The sequence below is a fragment of the Calliopsis andreniformis genome, chromosome 12, assembly GCF_051401765.1.
Source record: "Calliopsis andreniformis isolate RMS-2024a chromosome 12, iyCalAndr_principal, whole genome shotgun sequence".
NCBI lineage: Eukaryota > Metazoa > Arthropoda > Insecta > Hymenoptera > Andrenidae > Calliopsis > Calliopsis andreniformis.
Window position 1 is genome coordinate 13,165,045 of NC_135073.1, and position 18,235 is coordinate 13,183,279.

General features: G+C 39.3%; 1 protein-coding gene across 2 annotated transcripts in view; it reads right to left on the minus strand.

Moving 5' to 3' along the window:
* Nha1 (Na[+]/H[+] hydrogen antiporter 1) overlaps positions 1 to 18,235 on the minus strand; it is a 103,971-nt gene that overhangs the window by 28,225 nt on the left and 57,511 nt on the right. For both annotated transcript variants that reach the window (XM_076388791.1, XM_076388790.1), the window contains exons 3-4: positions 15,482 to 15,746; positions 5,646 to 5,846 (exon numbers count right to left, since the gene is read on the minus strand). In XM_076388791.1, the coding sequence (XP_076244906.1) occupies positions 5,646 to 5,846; positions 15,482 to 15,746 (466 nt within the window). The remainder of the gene's footprint in view (positions 1 to 5,645; positions 5,847 to 15,481; positions 15,747 to 18,235) is intronic.

Below are 18,235 nucleotides of genomic sequence, written 5' to 3' on the forward strand. Positions count from 1 at the left end.
CGTTTGCTTCAATTATCTTTTTGCTCGCAGAATTAACAAAAAGTTAAAATTAAATTTAAGTGCAAACTAAATTTACAAATAGGTCTCACCACTATGTCTCCCCTTTTTACACGTCGAACACGATCAAATTGAGTTTCAAATTACTGCAGAACGTAGGAAAAAGTAATCAAACATAATCTCGAATGAAAAGTAACTTCGTCCCCTAAGTAAAGTAGAGTAGTATCCTAGTAAGTAGAAAATATAAGGATTCTATTTTTCGCAGCTGGACAATCGTTTCAGAATACTATGCGTCGTTACATCTGCACTGGAAAGGAGCAAGATCGAGTTCGAGTTCTGGTCGGCTCGCTGATCGACCCACTGGCCCGCTTTTTGCGCTTCCTTTTCACCCCTCGAGCCCTCTCCCAGTCTCACCCCTGCCCTGTGCGCTGCACCTTGACTGGCGCAGCGGACGAGCCACTTCGCCGGGGACCGGAAACGAATTTCAACGATTGTTGGGAAATCGATTTCTGCCTTGTCCCACCTCAAGCGATTCACCCTCTGCCGCGAGCTACCATCGTGGAAAAGTTTGTCACTGGTTTGTCCACCCCAGGGAAAGCTAGATTGGTCCAGCGTGTCTGTGTCGAAGGTGTTGTTTCTTAATTGGTATCGCCGACGAGGGTCGTGTCGAGGGAGAATTTTCTAGCGCGAGCTTTGGAGACTGAAATTAGTTTTCTTTTTGTTAAGGAGGGCTTTGGTGTGTGTTTGATACTGTTGGAGGTAGGGTTTGGAAGCTTAGAACGAGCAATGGGGATATTAAGGAGGGTTGGTCTGATGGATGAGGTTTGAGAGAGGGTGTTTGAGCTAGTAGGTGGGGGATATGTGAGATATAATGGCGTTTGGGTTGGTTGTGATTCGTGTGAGTAGGTTGGAGGATAATTGGAGATTGTTGCAGATAGCTGGAGATAGCTAAAGCTAGTTGCAGACAGTTGGAGAGCTCTAGTTGGACTTGGTTGAAGCTATTTGAACCTACTTATAGCTACTTGCAGCTATCTAGAGCTAGTTGAAGTTGATTGGAACTATTTGCAGTGAACTCAAATGATGCACACTATCAGCAAAACCTTTTCAATCACTTGCTAGGTCTCATTAAAGACATTAAATATATCAAACTACACTCAACTCAGAAATTAAAACCTCAAATAACAATTCCCCTATTTATCATATCAAAATGACACATTAAATTAAGACTGTTTTAAAATGATCAAATTCCCATCCCAAGAATCGATCCCCCAGAAGCCACTATTCTTTCCCATTCCCTCCCCCACGTTTTCCACCCTCGCCGCGCGCTATCACTCACCGTCCGAGCGTCCAAGAAAACAGTTTGTCAGGCCAGACCAATTACGAAACCAATTACGACCAATTGCAGGCGATAATTATCAGAAGGCAACGCAGCCAGCCACGGCGCGGCTTCTGCCTCCGAAATTGATAACTCAGCCCCGTGGGCGCGCAGAGGCCCAGACAGATAACGTACAATTTGCGTCAACCGGCGTAGAGGAGCAGGCGCGAGAGTCGACGGGTGTAAATTACGTTGAAACACGAGGCGAATAATAAATTCTGTCGGCGGTGTAGCTGGTGCTCGGTCGTTCGACCGGTATCTCGCGGCCTGCAGGGATCTGCCAAGACGGGGATGCTGCGTTCCGATGAAAAACGATTCCATCGAGCCGCGCCAGGAACTGTTACAAAGGGTTTCTCGTCGTCGAGGAGCGACCTGCCGCGGGATCACTGATTTCCTGATCTTCGATCGATCCACTGTCCCGATAACGCACATCAGCGTTTACAACCCTTAGGAAACCGCCCTACGACCACTCTCACCTGTCTCTCTCGAGGAGGGTACTGTTTTTCTAGCGGAGGGATTCGATTAAAGGTAGATTACGACTTGGCTCTGGGATGTGTTTCGTTTTTGTCGACTTTCTTCTCGTAATTTGTGCGGCGATGGAATTTTATTGAGGCAGCAGCGGGCAAGAGGGAACGTTCAACATGGATATTGCGCGTCGCTTTTTTCCTTTTTGGTTTTGTCTGCGTGATAGATGCCGCGAGAATGTTGCCAAAACGTTGCAAAAGTGTTGCCAAAATGTTGCCTTGGGGAATCGCATTTCTGTGTTTGAGGGGGAGTAATTTGTAATGGTTAAAGTAATTCTTGCTGCTTTGGAGTTTTTTGAGTAATGGAGTTGAATATTAGAAAGAAAGAGAAGAAAACTCTGTGCTTCGAAAGTTTAATCGATAATCAGGTTAATAAAAAATTTTAATTGAAATACTAATTATACCTTGGTGCTACGATTTTATTGCTCAACAGCTCAGAAGTGGTAAAAAATAGTTATTTCCCGACTCATCGACAGAGTTAGTTAAGTGAACGTACTTTGGGAGTTAAAGCCATTCCGAGATGAAAATGGGTCACTTTGTACACGTGGCCTCTGTGTGGTCGTGAGTGACAAGTGTTTGCTAGAGCACGAAAGTTTCGGGTGATTGTTTCTGAAACGGGGAGCTTTCAGGAAACGTATCGGTGCCTGGGATTGATTGAACTCGAGGATTGCGTTTCAGATGCCCTTTGTGCTTTGAGTCGATACCGTGTGTTCGAATTGGAAAGCTCGAAGGAGTCAAAGGGCGAATTGACGAAGATCTTTGAAAATACAAGGCGACAGCGAGGCGATCTGATTACTATGTTATTTTCTAAGTTTATTTTGTTAACGTAAACTACATGATTTATTCCATGACAGTAAATCAATTATTTCTGTTCAAGAACACTGCAGAATTACAATTTTTGGAATACTGTTTCTAATTTTTACTGTGATGGACCTGTATTGCAATAAAAACTTGCAGCTTCTAGTACGCTGTTTTAAACTTTAAACATAAGTAAATTCATGCTCGAGTTGCTCAAGCCCTTTATCTTACATGCACCTTCCTTTCTGGGATATTAGTCATAAAAGTTTTTCTTAACGAAAACATCGTTTGAATAAATCTCCTTTTACCCGCCTAAAAGGGCGTCGTTCATTTGCGCTAAACTTTTCTTCTATCAAAGCAGCTGACAGAATGGCCCCTGAAGTCCCATTAAGATTATAGAAAATATTATACATGCGTCTTCCAATAAGGAACTTCACGACGTAGAAACTGCAGGAAATTTAACATCCACCCGTAAACAACCGCTGCATCTTCCTTAAAATAGCGCGGCTATATACTACTAAAATTTTATTAAAGTTAAACGTTTCCCTTGACGTCTCTTCCTTGACGATAATAAAAAGCTTCCAGCGTAAGAGGACTCGCAATCTCTCATAATAAATTATACTCTGAAGGACTACTAGAATAATTTTTAAGGACTTCTTACGACTGTGATGAAATCACTGTACCATTCATGGGATATTTTTAGCAGAGTTTCTTCCTTCGCAAATTTAAAAAAATTAAATATTCAAAATTTTTAATATTTACTAAGTAGTAGTAAAATTATGTCAGTTTAAAAATTCCATCCACAATTTCATATGCGAGAAGTGGGTCCCACATATGAAACACCCTGTATAGTATACTAACATCTCCCAAAGAAGACACTCAACCAACCCCTACAAAATGTTCTCTCAATAACAATCCCAACACAACCACGCATCTAAATTTCTCCTCGCAGTTATCTACATCTAAATCTTTCGAAAACAAAAGGAAAAAAGGGAACTGAATACATTCGCCACAGTCGAATTGCTTTGCGCATTTCCTGAGTTTCCCCAAGACACCAGAATCCCAGGCATTTTCTTCAGAAAAAAAAATAACCATTAAAGCATTCCCGATCCTCCGCGCAATTGCAATTCCCGCACGTTGCACCAACCGATTACGTTCCACTCTTCGCGGCAGATCGCGAGGCCACAATAAAGCACTGGCGCAATTTTCGTCGTGGGGCTATTCTGAGCGTTCTCTCGCCCAAGGAAAGGAGAAACGACCGACGCTTCCACTGTAACCAGCTTGTAACGGACAATTGCCAGTAGTATTGTATCAAAACTGTTCGTGGGGGTTGTTTCGTGGGGGTGGCGGGCGGTGGCGTTAAAGAACGAGGGATCATGGCGGTCACGTGCCAAGGCGCTATCTTTTATTGCTCCAGGATCGGGTCAAGCGTTATGACACCGTGAATCATGCGAACGACCAGCGTTCAGGCGAATGACGAACGGAGGAGGGACTGCAACGAGGTCGTGTCTGCGTTCGAACGGAACGCTTTCACCGAGGAAAATGGAATGGAAAGCCCAAAGGATGTTCTGTTCGATAGTATAAAGAACTGAGGCAGTCTTTCGTGAAGTGGTTGAGAATTGGAGAAGAGGAGAGTTGTAGTTAGATGAAATTACGTTATTTGTGTAACAGATACTATTGACAGGGATGTGTAAAACAGGGATTAATGAAAATTAAGGTTTCCTGTGTCTGTGAATATAAGGGTACACGATATAAGTTGTATTTTGTCTTTTAAATTAAAAGAATTCTTTTTTTTGAGGACGAAATTACAAAAAATGTAATTCTGAACCTTAGAGTTTTGAATCTTGGAAGTATCTTGGAAATAGAAATATGTGATTTGTGTCGTTTTGTCTTATAAGTATGAATTAGTGTGATCAGGTTATTGAAATCATTCATCTAGGGATGTCAGACTATACGTTGACTATTACTACTTATACGCAAAGGAGACAAGTTACATTATCGCGTGATTTATGCTGTGTAGAATTGAGGGTACTCAAAGACTCGGGCTTAGAGCGTAATTTGCTTTGAGGAGTCGGGTTTCAAGGGATGTCTGACCGTACGTTGACTGTTACTACTTGGGCACAAAGGAATTAGGCTACAGATTCACAAGATCCATGCTGTATGTAACTTAGGGTTGTCAAAGAGATTTGCCATTGGAGGTTAATTCGCATTCAAGAACGCTTTGTTCAAGGGACGTCTGAGCATGTACTGATTGTCACTACTTGGCTACGAAAGAGACAAGCTACAATTTTAAGGAAAGTTACATTTACGTAGTTTTTTCCTGATGCGAAAAACACTTATTAGAGAAGTTATGATGTCTACTCTCTAAGTGCCTAATTTCGAATTTTTAAGTAATAAAATTTCTAGAATGAACTACTAACTATTTGAGCCCCTGAAATTCTGAGTCAATGCAATTCTTCAGGGCGCAATCGAGAACGTCTTTCGACGTTTCTTCCCTGTCAATAAGTCAAGCAACGAGGGTCACACGCTCCATCGAACGCGTTTACACTGCGGCGAACAAGGCTAACAGCATTAAAAGACCTATTAGACTGGCTAGGGGTGGGTGACGAGACACTTTCGAGGATTTGGCAGCGGGCCTCGTCGCCTGAATCAGACTTCAAAATCGATTTGTGGTCGATCTGACCCGGTGAACGAGTCACTAACGTTCCGAGGGAACCAAATAAAATATTGTGAAATAGGAAACTTTCTATAGAACAACTCCGTATTGTGGGGAGTTTTATGTCCTGTTGATCCTCTTATCTCCAATTACCAGTCCAATAAGTCCAAAATTCCACAATATTTTTATCACAGTAATTATCTTAAAATTCCAGGCTTTCCCAACGTAACTTACTAGACTAAAGTGTTTGACCGCTGGTCAGTAAAAATTAGGTAAAAGTATTTTAATTACTCACGTCACCCTTCTCTGGAACGTATTTAGCTAGCCACCCCCACATGACGCCGAACCCAAGGCCTCCGATAATAGCGATAGGACCCTGGAGTATTTGGTACCAGAGTGCATCTTGGGAGAACATAATGCTCTTCACTATTCCGTGGATCGCAACTGACGCTGCGTCATCGATTCCAGACACAGCAATAATCAGAGTTGGAATCCCCTGTAAAGAAAATTATTAATTAATGACAATTATTACAAAATTAATAACGAACCTTGAATTAAATATTTAAATAGATAAAACTGAATTATATTCTATACAAGGCATTTTCTCAACAATCCATAACTCAGAAACTCAAAAGAAAAACCTGAAACACGATTGTATCTTCATTGTCGTCTCATTTCAGCATGTAAAATCACATCTCAAAATTTCTAACACCTACACACTAATAGTATCATGGAAAGCAACTCTGCCATGCAATTCAATCTTAAAAAAAATTGTCAAGTGACCTCAGAACTCCCTTACTCCACCCCATACTTCAGAATCCCTCCTAACTCCCTTGATTAAGTCCAAACCAATTCATTTTTCCTTGCGCCCTCCCGCAGCCGACCCCAGCTTCCCACTGGAATGCTTTCGAGAGTCGAGTGGAGCCGATAACACGAAACGAAATCAAGTCGAAGGGACGTAAGACGAGGGTCAGTCGTAGCGAAGTTCTAGGAAACAGTTATTAACCGTTTGCGATGAGCAATCTTTCAGGACCCGATCGCCGCGGAGATTTTTCCGTCGCGAATCGACTGCTTCCGCGTTTCGACCTCGCTCGAGCCCCAACTTTCCTTATTTTCAGCGAGGCAACGACCACCGACGTCGCGGTTCGCGGAAACTTCGTTATCGAGCGCAATCAGATTTCTTCGAGGGAACTTCAGCCCACCTCCACTCTCCCTGCGTTAAGGAACTTCAGCCTCGAGGGCTCCCGAGAGCGGCGAAAATAATCTGTCGGGCCGTGGAGTCGGCACAGGCGAGGGAAAAGGGAATTATTAGGGGAAGGGACTAACGAGAGAATGGCTGACGATCCTTCTGCCTTTGGAAAGCCATCGAGAGTCGGCACAGCTCGTATGGGATTTAAGACTGCCGACTATCGCGATTCCTCGACCTGGCGAATCGAATCCCGACACGAGAAAGAGGTCCCTGGGTAAACGTTCCAGCTGGTCAGCGATTCCTGCGACGCTTTGTTTTGTCATGGCTTCGTCGTATCCACTGCTGTTCGATTCCCTAGCTACGCTGTCTGATTGGTCTCGTTTCGGAGATCGACTCATGGGGATGGGGATTACTCGTGAAAAGGTTTTCTGATGGAAGTAAGGGTGAGCAGTGTGGATTAGTAATATTTTAAAACGAAGCATATAACAATTACAATAATTGTATCTATGGCAGTAATTAATAGTTACTCTAAGCAATAAAAATCGATTGCTACCAATAAACCCATATTATTCTAAATGTTTGAAATCGTTCGAATACTTATGAGCGATACTGTACAATTTTCAATAAGTCTTTCAAGCTACAATCCCAAGTTCCTACATTTTCCTCCACATACAATAGAACCAAAAATAGCTCCATCAAAGTATACCCAATTAATAAACCCCTAGCTCGTCATAGAATCCACACCAGTATCGTAAACCGAGCCCTCCTCTCGAGTCCTGACGTCCTGACGAGCTCTTAAAAGTATCCCCTCTGTTCCTCAGAAAGTCTATGAAGGAAGCTTTCGAAAGGACACTTCAATCTTCCCACGCGAGCAGATATTTGCTCGAGGAGAATCCAACAAGGGACAGCCTCCGACAAGCAAAGCCCGTGGAGAGAAATTTCAGAGATCCATGGCGACTTTTCATCGCGAAAGCCTTCTCTCGATTCCCCTGGACTTGGAAGCAACGGACGTATGGAGAAAATTTCTTTGATCTAGCGAATAATGCGAATTACCTGACACGAAGTTCGATTCCTCTCGAGTGGCGGCTTGCTGGAGCAACTGCCGAGGAATAAACAAAAAGCACCGCGTAGATGTTCTGTCTCATGAATATAGCATTCCAGGGAATAGCCTTTGCACTCTTCGAACAGCTTCCACTCCATTTTCTAAACTGAATTATTTAACCCCTTTTCTCCTCGCCATCCATCCCCTTTCGCCTATTCTCGCCGTCGTTTCTGACATTATCATTTTTAGTGGCGAGGCGACACGACGAAGCAAGTTCGAGGCGCTCGTCGACGATCGAAGACGACTGCGTGGCATCGTTCTCATTAATTTTTTCCCTCGACAAGATCGACCTGAGCGAGTGACACGCTTCGAGGGTGGCGTGTTCCAATTTGTAAGTTCACGCGTCGTTAGTAGATAACGAAATGCTTCGGGCAATTTAATGGAATGCTGGTTGCAGTAAATGTCTTCGTTAGCTGCCGTGTTCCCCTTCTTGAGCTCTCGTTTTTTTAATAAGGCTCTTCCTCGGGTTACGACACTCCCGCGAGACTGGTGTCTGTGTTACTCCGTGAGGGAGAGAAGACGTGTATAGAAATACGTTCCAATTAAATGATCACGGCCTTGGGTGAAGTTTGATAAGTGGTGGAAGCGAGGGAGTCTTGGTTTGTGAGTGATGTCCTTGCGAACTTGAGATACTCCAGAAGAATGTTATATATTATTGTTATAAAATTGGATATCTTAACCTCGTACTATAGCCACGAGTTGACTTTTTGTTGAAAGTCAGAGCTAACAAATCGTTTACAATTTTCATTCCTCTTAAAAGTAACCGATTATGTAAATTAAAATAGAACAAATTGTGTGAACTAGTGTCTCTATTGGTGACAATGGATAATTAAATCAGTGATACAGTATTGATTAATTATAATAAATTGAAATGAAAATTAGTGATTAATATTTTTCTGTACTCTCTGTGTTCTGGGAATGAGTGTGAATTATTGAATTATGTTCGAGAGTTGATGTAACATTGTATATAATGAAGTATAAGGGGTAAGTATCTTAAAAATTTGTTGCAGGTTTCAGGTACGAACAGTGTGCTTAGATTTTCGAAAGATTGAGTAGCCTATTCTCTTAGTAGTGCACCAGATGCTGAGACTTCTTCGTAAAATGGCTTTCTCGTGAGGTAAAGAGTATATTTACTGTGTCACGTAAACTCGAGGATCTATTTTGTGCATTTACTCCTTCAGTCAATACTTCCTGAAGAAGTTTACGGTAAGTAATAAATCCTTGAGTCTAAAACTTCGGCGAATAGAAAAAAAGATGCTCCACAGAATCGCTGCTCTTTTCCCCACAGTCGTTTTTTATTACGCCATTTTGGTTTTATCTGGTTTTATATACATTACATGTACTTTCTATGAAGAATATCGTAATTAATTTTGGAACCTTCACGACCTAATATTTTTTAAGATATAAAGCGCAAATATAATTAATATAAAAACTGTAATGTAGATGATATTTCATGAAGCACTCTCATCAAAAGTTGTTGAAATATAAATTATTCCATGCTGGCGTGATTAATGAACCCTTCCAGGTCGAGTTATACATCTTCAAGTATATAAAAGTTAACACTCACAATTTTTCCTATATTTATAAAATTCCACAGAACTGCTCCAAAAAAATTATAACTGGAAGCAACAAAATAGAATAATATACACTATCAGAGTTCCTTAGAACAGCTAATTGTCACTAATTGATTTCATCTTGACTGTAAAACACTTCCAATCGTTACCTAAGCGTGCATCAAGTAGTTATGGATCGTTATAGCCAGACCCTGCAGTACTGAATTACCCATTCATGGAAATTTCCTTGCCCCGTTCGAGAATTTGATGAATACGTCAATTTATCAATGACGACTGTCAGCGACAGGCTGTCAAAGAGCTAAGGATACGCTTTGTGAATAAGTGATGCTAGCTGAATAAATTCAATAAAACAACCCCATTCAAGACGATGTTAAAAAGAAAACAAGAGCAACTTCAAGATCGTTTTGATTACCTAATTGCGCTCCTTCGATATTGAGTATCTACTCTGTAGATAAACAAAATGAACAGCTTTTTAGCAACCTATAATTTTACTTAACTCGTTAAAAATACATATAAACATTTATTGTACAAACATTGTGTACATTAAAAGGAAATTTGAAACAAGGACAGTAATAAAGTTTCACATTAAATCTAGTCACGAATATATTACTAAAACTAGTCTGTATATGCACGTGAAATAATTAATTTCAAAATTCATTTTAATCACTAACGCATAGCAAACATTATCCTCGAAAGCTTGTCACTGTACATGTCGACGTTCAAGCCATATTCCATATTCGTTCATCCGCTAAAATTGATTCTTTAATTAAAATAAAATACAGTTGGTTTATCAAATAAGTGGATTAGGAAATCCTGATGAAATTTGATAACAACATTCTCTTTTCGTGAATGGCGAATTCTTAATTCCGTTCCTTTCAAAAGGAAGCAATAGTCACAAGCGTGCGCCTAATAGCTAGGAACAACGTCGCTGCACAGTAAACTTCATCGATAAAGATCTGGTTAAATCCAGCCACCACTGCAATCTTCCGCAATTACGAGACGTTGTTTGAGCCTTAATCCTATCTAATTCGAGGAAAATAGAGGCGGGGCCCTTTGAATTTTAGAGCACTCTACTCAGACTTTCGTGGGAACACAATCTTAGCTCGTTAATTCCATTAAATACAACGCTTTGATAAAGGTCTCTAATTTCATGCAGGCGGCTGATTTTATTAATTGTATGTAATCTGGTGTCTTAATTCGTGGAAATTTTCTATTTCGATAAGACCGCGAGTGAAGAATTCAATATAGACTATGTTAAACAGCATCCCTAATAGATGTATAACTCGTTTAACTATTTCGAAAAGATAGAAATATTCAATTGCAAATAGAATAATTTAAATACAGAGTTCCAGAAATTCAAATTTAAAACTTGCATTTGAAAATTCAAAATTCAAATATATTTGAAAAATTTGAAAATTTGTATTTTAAATGTTTGAAATTTTGAAAATTCCATAAATACCAGCAGTTAAAACAAATACCTGTGTAATATTTTTCGATGCACTAGTACCACGTTCCAAATACCAAGTTTCATCCAAATTAGAAAATGACACTAATCGGTCACACAAGAATTATATAGGAAGATCTCCTGAAGAAAACACCTCCCCCTACTGCGACAAGTGTCAACACACCTTTTCACCTTCTGTAAGAAATACGAAGCTTCACGAACCCAGGCAAAAGTTCTCAACTCACTGAAAGAAATTTTCTGCAACACAGAAAATGCTAAGAACACCCTCGAGTTCATTCAAAGCAACAAAACGCTCTATGAATACATTTAATACCAATGACTAACAACTCACGTTGCTAATGACCTTGTTGACGATGCAACGTTAAATCCTCAATTTAAAAAAAAAATAAAAATAAAAAAATGACACTAAAGTGATGCTCCTTGTCAGTATGAAATTCGAAGAATATCCAATTCAAGACAGACTAATTCTTAAGTTTTTGCTTTCAGACTTTTGTCTTCTTCATCCCTTATTTTCAAGTGAGAAAAACACTTTCAATGCTCTTTCTTCCTTCCGCAAATATAAATTCTATATTCTAGATCTGACTGAAAACCTCAACTTAAATTTTTCGAAAATGTGACATAGGTCGTTTCACCTAACAGCCACAGAATTAAGACCAAACCAGTAGATCCGAACCTTACCCAGCTTATCCACAATCTTAACGATTCTACGACTAGGGACAGTCTCGCCTCGCCCATTCACCCTTCCAAGCCTCGACCAAATTGAACAAAGCGTTCCGTCCGAGATTCCACCGAGTCCAGCGACCACTGTACTTTCCCGCAATTACAAAGGGCTGTTTAAGCCGTGATTCCCTCTAATTCGACTGTGTACTTTTCGCTGAATTTATCGCCATTGGTTCGCGCGAACGTTACAGTCTCGCCTCGGGGGAAGAGGCAGTCACTCCCTCGCGGTTCTCGTAGTTTAAACGAGGTCTGACCGCGCGGACAAACCCTGCTCCTCCCCTTATTTCGTCCGTTCAGGCGGAATAAAGCTGGCCATTCTTCGACTGCGTTCGTTCGCCCCATCAATTATCGAAACGCGGCGAGCCGTGTATAAGGAATACGGATTGGGCTACTTGTGCTGGGTGCTTCGACTAATTTCTGGGCAAATGTCGCGTGGCTTCACTTAGGGAAAATTGAGACAACCTTTGGGATCAGAGGCGAGAGCTTTGGCGAACGAAATGGTTTTGTAATGTTTCGTTTTGAAAATTGGAGATTTCAGTGTTTGGGTGAGCGAGAGTGGTTCTGAATGTTTGAAAATGAGAATAATAAATTTTTTATGTACTGAGACATCGAGTTAATTGTGTTGAGATTAAATATAAAATTAGTATTTTTGTGATTGCTTATTTGAATTTCAATAAAAAACTGTGAGATGAGGAACTTTTATGTTCGGTTCATGAGAGATTTAATATGTGTAATGGAATATGTTTCATTTCTAAAGACCTCGATTAAAAAATCTCATTACTAGATTATTCGATCTATGATTTGATTAAATGTATGAGATTGTGAATGTCGTTGGTGAAACCGTGCAGCGCTTGGAATTGGGAAATTTTGTAGATTCATATTTTTGTTATCGATTGGAATAATAGAGGAGGTACTTCTGGTGAAGAAGGTTAATGGCTCATCTTGTTTGCATAGATTTGCGTTTCCTTCATTTTGTAGAGCACGAAATGAAGTATGAATTATTCAACTGTTTCTTCGTGAAAAACTGAGGAGCTTCTCAGCTAAGAATTAGTCATTATGCGAGTCTGACTACGAGATTATTAATAATACCTCGTTGATTTACTTCTCTACTTCCTCGAAGAATAATTAATAATAATTAATAATAATTAATAATATTGCAGTTATATAAAACCACTCCTATTATTATTTATTCTTTAAATCTCTTTCCTGCAGACTCCCTTTACTAATTACAATTCTCTAGAAATATGTATCCCCACACAAGAGAAACCATTATTTCTCTCCCTTCCAATAAACCAACCACTTTCATCTGAATACCCCAAGTACCCTCTACGATTCACTATACAAAAAACAATTGAAGACCCACCTAGTACACTGCAGCATTAATTTAAAAAATTCCATCACTCCCCAACTAACCCTCCAATGCCATTTAACCAAGAATTTCCTTCGAGCCGATGCAGTTATAACCCCACACCCAAACTAAACAATTTCATTTATCAGCGAGTTGCTTAACCCACATCCAGCTCGCGCTGGCTCAAAGAAAAGGGCGAGAAACCGCCATTGGAACAGCGCAACGATAAATAAAAAGCTGCTTCTGCGTCCCCCAGTCGAGCGACAAGAGGCCATCCCGTTTACCGCTCGTTCCCAAGGAAATTTCCTGGCAGTCACGTTAATGAACTGCGTGACATCTCGACGTTCGCAAAGGGGGCAATCCTCCGCTGTCTCGACTTCGTTGCGAATTTTTCTACGCGCGCCATCGCGCCCTCGAGCGAACGGGAAATTATGTACGCCGAGCAGGAGGAGGCAGAGAGGTGGAAACGGTGTTCAAAAGAAACTTAATTAGCGTCGAGCCGCTTTCGGCGAGCCCAGCGCACGGTTCGTGCCACGTGTCACCGCGCGACGAACGGATGCAGCGAAGTTGCATCGCTTACAAGGGATGCGAGACTCCCAGAGGGACGACGAAGAATCGCGAGGGGGACCTAATTCGACGCGCGAAATTCTGCGACGACCAACTTCTAGCCCGTGTGCCGAACAACAAGCTCGAGCTGTTTCAAATTCCTCGAAGCGACTCGAGCTGGTGGCTAGCATGGTTTTGGGTCAGCGGGTGCATAAAGATGCGTGTACGATGGTGTGAGTTTGTTAGCAGATTGCGGAATTTTCGAACTACGATACCTTTAAGGGATTTTATTTTTGAAGTACTGATAGTCTAATGAGGAAGCCAGCAGTCTATATTTTTAACATTTTTGTAAGTACTTTCAACTCTTTAAAAAATCAGAAATATTTTAAATACATTGCTTAAATAAATTATGGAGTGGAAAAATTGTGGGCAAAAATCGGCTAACGTTGAGTGATGATAACTCTGCGAAAAATCATCGTAGGATTATGATTTTTTTTTCGATTATAGTCTGTAGTCTTGAGTGTAAGATACTATGCCTCAAATTTAAGTTTAGAGCACCTCTACTATTGTAGCGTCTTAAATCTGAAGACATGTTTATCTTATTGAAAATTCCAAAGTTTGACGAAATGCACGGACATCCTAGAATTTTTTTCTGCGATGCCGTTTACAGGAGCATACAGCTCGATCCTTCCTCTTTAATTTAAAAAAAAGATCATGTCGCTACGATTTTTTTTCGCAAAGTTACAGCGCTTCAAAGCAACCCTTGCATTTTGATAGCACGTGGGGTAGTTCCAAGGTATAGCAAAAATGCAAGGGTTACTTTGAAGTGGTGTAACTTAGCGAAAAAAAATCGCAGCGACATGATCTTTTTTTTAAATTAAAGAAGAAGGTTCTCGTTTTATGCTCCTGTCAACAGCATCTCCGGAAAAAATTTTTCCAAGTCTGTGCACCTCGTCAAATTTGGCGATTTTCAATAAAGAAAAATTGTAAAGTTTAGCAAAATGCAGGGACTCGCTAAAATTTTTTTCGAGGATACTGTTTACGGGAACATAAAATTAGAACCCTCCCCTTTGATTTAAAAAAAAGATCATGTCGCTGCGATTTTTTTTAGCAAAGTTACAGAACTTCAAAGTAACCCTTGTATTTTTGCTATACTTGGCACTACCCCATGTGCTATCAAAATGCAAGGGTTGCTTTGAAGCGCTGTAACTTTGCGAAAAAAAATCGTAGCGACTTGATTCTTTTTTTAAATTGAAGAGGAAGGATCGAATTTTATGCCCTTGCAAACGGTATCCCCGAAAAAAATTCTGAGAAGTCTGTGCACTTCGTCAAACTTTTAAATTTTTAATACGATAAACATGCCTTCAGATTTAATGTGCTACAATAATAGAGATGCACTAAATGTAAAATTAAGGCATGGTGTCTTATAGCAGAGACTTCAAGCTGTAATTCTAAAAAAAGATCATGATCCTATAATAATTTTTCGCGGAGTTATCATCAGTCAAAATTGACCGATTTTTGCCCAAAATTTGTCTATGTCATAATTTTTTTCAGCATTGTACTTCTTTCACATATTCTTAAAAGATTACTAATATTCATGTAAAATATCTTGTTATATTTCCTACACATAAAAAATATAACAAAAAAATGATTTAAAAGTGTGAGTTCATAACAATACAAATTCTTAATACTTTATAATAGGAACGTCTAAAGTTTTCCCCAACATTTTCAGAATCCGCTTATGGAAGATATTTTTCGCAATATTTCCTTAACCGCGAGTAATATGAAGAAATTCTTCAAATAAATGTTGCTTATTATTGAAGAAACGTTCCAAGAATACAATTTATGTGGCATTTCAATGAAAGGAGCGTTGGGTATGCTATTCGTGCATTGTGAACGTGATCCTACCGCAATATAATGCATATCACACGAAGAGACCTATTGAATTGAAATGTAAGGAACAATTTCGCTGTTTCTCATATTAAGGAATCGGTATGACGACTGTGGACGCGTAAAGCCTTCTAATTATCTCAATTTCCCTTGGTTTAAGAAGAAAATCTTCAATAAAAAACTAAATATCTTTAACACCTTGTGTAAGCTATCTACATACTTCGATATTACAGGAGAAATTCTTGACTAAATCTGATATTAAATTATTACGCTACAAAATGTGTGTTATAATCTTACCTTAGCGACTCCATAGCCCTTGCTGCGCAGCCTGAAGAGACAGGGGACAACGACAGCGGGCGAAACTGCGGCTACTACGCTACCGAGGAGAAAACCCCATATCCAGGGCAAACCAAGCAGGTATTTTGTCATTATGGCAATCACAAGTGCCTCGACCACCCATGGGATTAGACCGAGTTTCGGTACAGTGACTTTCAACCTTTTCAGGGCGTTGGGGTCCAAATCCAGACCAGCTCTGGTGAGGATAATGACTAGAGCGACTTTTCTGTAACAGAAAATAGAGCAGATCAGTAATTGATTCTTCTCGAATAGTAATCGAAATTTCTGTATTTTATAAGAACCATTGGTAAAATCGTAGGATTTTTAAACTTGTAATAGAAATTTAAAATGTTGTAAGATCTTTTTGTGTTACAACAACAGAGTTTTTGTAATTAATAAATTTACTATTAATTAGCTTCATGTAGAAGGACAGATAAATTAATTACTTTTGTGTATTTATGAAAGGGGTAACAGTTTTATTTCGAGATAATACTGTAATTCAGCAGTGAAGCCTTAATTAATGCTGCTGGTGAATTTTCGAACAACAGAAATTCCAACTGGGAAATGTATTACAATTAATGGTTTTACTTCGGTTCTGTTATTACCGAATCATGTATGTATTTGGTAGTTTGATAAAGAGGGCTGTTCATTGAATGCTGAATTTTAGATGAATTATTAAACACCACTGATAAGGTATTTCTATAACAATTATTACAAATTACGCGGGAAGAATGAAAATGAAGGCAAATACGAGGTCTTTATCGAAAAGGTTCATTGTTACCATAGACAATATTTCACAACCAGTTATCAGTTCCTATTCAATAGTTGAGTGTCCAGCAAATAAATACCCTTATCGTCTTTGGAAACCCGTTTAGGAATTGGACCTATCGCAATACACGACGTGAAGTTGTAAATTGCGAATCATTGTAGATAACATTTGCCTCAGACGGTGTTATCACTCTACATACACTGTTTCAACGATAAATTGAGATTTAATAAACACAAACGACCTGATACATGTTTATTTAGTTGCAGATTCAAATTTTAGGTCATTAAACAAGTACACTTGTGTAACGTAAAATTATTTTCCTGGAAAACTTCGATAAAAACATCACTGCTATTTATTATGCTATATACTATATTCAATGCTATAAATATACTGTATTCTATTCTCGAGTAAAAAAGCTTAATTACATAAACACTGGAATTTTCAATTTTCCTTGTTTAGAGAATCACATAAAAAGGTATTAAAACATTACATACTCCTGCACCTTCACAAAATCGCAGTTTGCATTAATTGTATACACATACATATAATATACATATATTTACGAGGTATATTTACCGCTGCAGCGCATAGGATTAATTCAAGTAACAATTACTTGCGCTAAAGTATACAGTAAATCCTTTAGAATCCCACTTGAAACGCTTATACACTTCACAAATCAAATGAAAATTTCAGCCACAACGTAGTATACGTGTTTCACCAAGTAAGGTCGGGGACAAAATGACCTGCGAACTAATAACAAAGGGTCGCATGACACGGCTCTAGCTACCACCACTTCCTTAATTGTATTACCAAAGGAATGGTGGGGAGGGTTGTTTAACTATGAGCTTAGTTCCTTGCAAATATAAACAACCGCGAAGTGATTTATGACCTCGGGAAAATTTTCCACGATATAAATGGTGAAGGTAATAAATACATAAATCTTTAATGAAAATATTTGACGATTCATTTACAATCTTTCAAACCTGTTCCACTTCGATCCAACTTGCTTCAAGTTGCTACCAGTTCACTAAAAGCGACACTAAACGAAATGAAATGAGGTCCTTGGCTAACTCATAAACTACGACAATTTTATTCTACATATAACTGGACTGTGAATGTATGAAGAAATTAACGTGGGAAATAAAAAATTTTCATCTGAGAATTGAGCAAAGTGGAAAGGTCATGGTGGGTAAGAGACGTTTCTGAGAGAAGTTCGGGGACTCGTTTCGTCTCGCCAAAGAGCAGAGTAAAGGAAAGTGAATGGCGTCAGAATATGAAGGGGACAGTGTCGAGTTTATAACGCAGAGTTGGTGTACTTTGTGAATCTATATTCAGAGTGAAATACTTTTTTATAGCTAATTTTCTCACAAATATCTGTAATTTTTAGTGGCGGTATTTTTATGACAACCAGTGTTTCCAAATCCAAATCAATGTTTCCTAATTTAATTCTTTGTCCAGCAAATTGAGTCCATTTTGTCCACAGCGAATTCTGATTTCTTTGAGAATTCCTTCTGAATTTTTATTTTTTTTAATTAATCCTACACAATAAGTATCCCAGAATTTTTTCAAAATTTTCTGAAAATTCAGAAAAGGGAAAAAAATAGTCGTGGACCCAATTTGCCTATAAAAGGTGCAAAAATCAAGTGTGCTGAGGGTTAAAATAAAAAATCTTAAAGGTCTCAAAAATTTCAAAGCTAATAACGCATTAAAAAACCCAAACTGAAAAATCTCGAGAAAAATAAAATTCTCAACTGAGTCTGGTACTGAAACAGGTACTAAGACACTCGAGACAGTTGAGAGTACCCGAGTCCAATCTATCCAATAAATCAAGAACCTCCACAGAAGCTTCTTTAACAGAACCACACAAATTACTACCACAATACACCATTCTAGACTTAAAACCCGTAATATCCTATCATCCCAACATCTCAGTTCTCCTCTCTGAC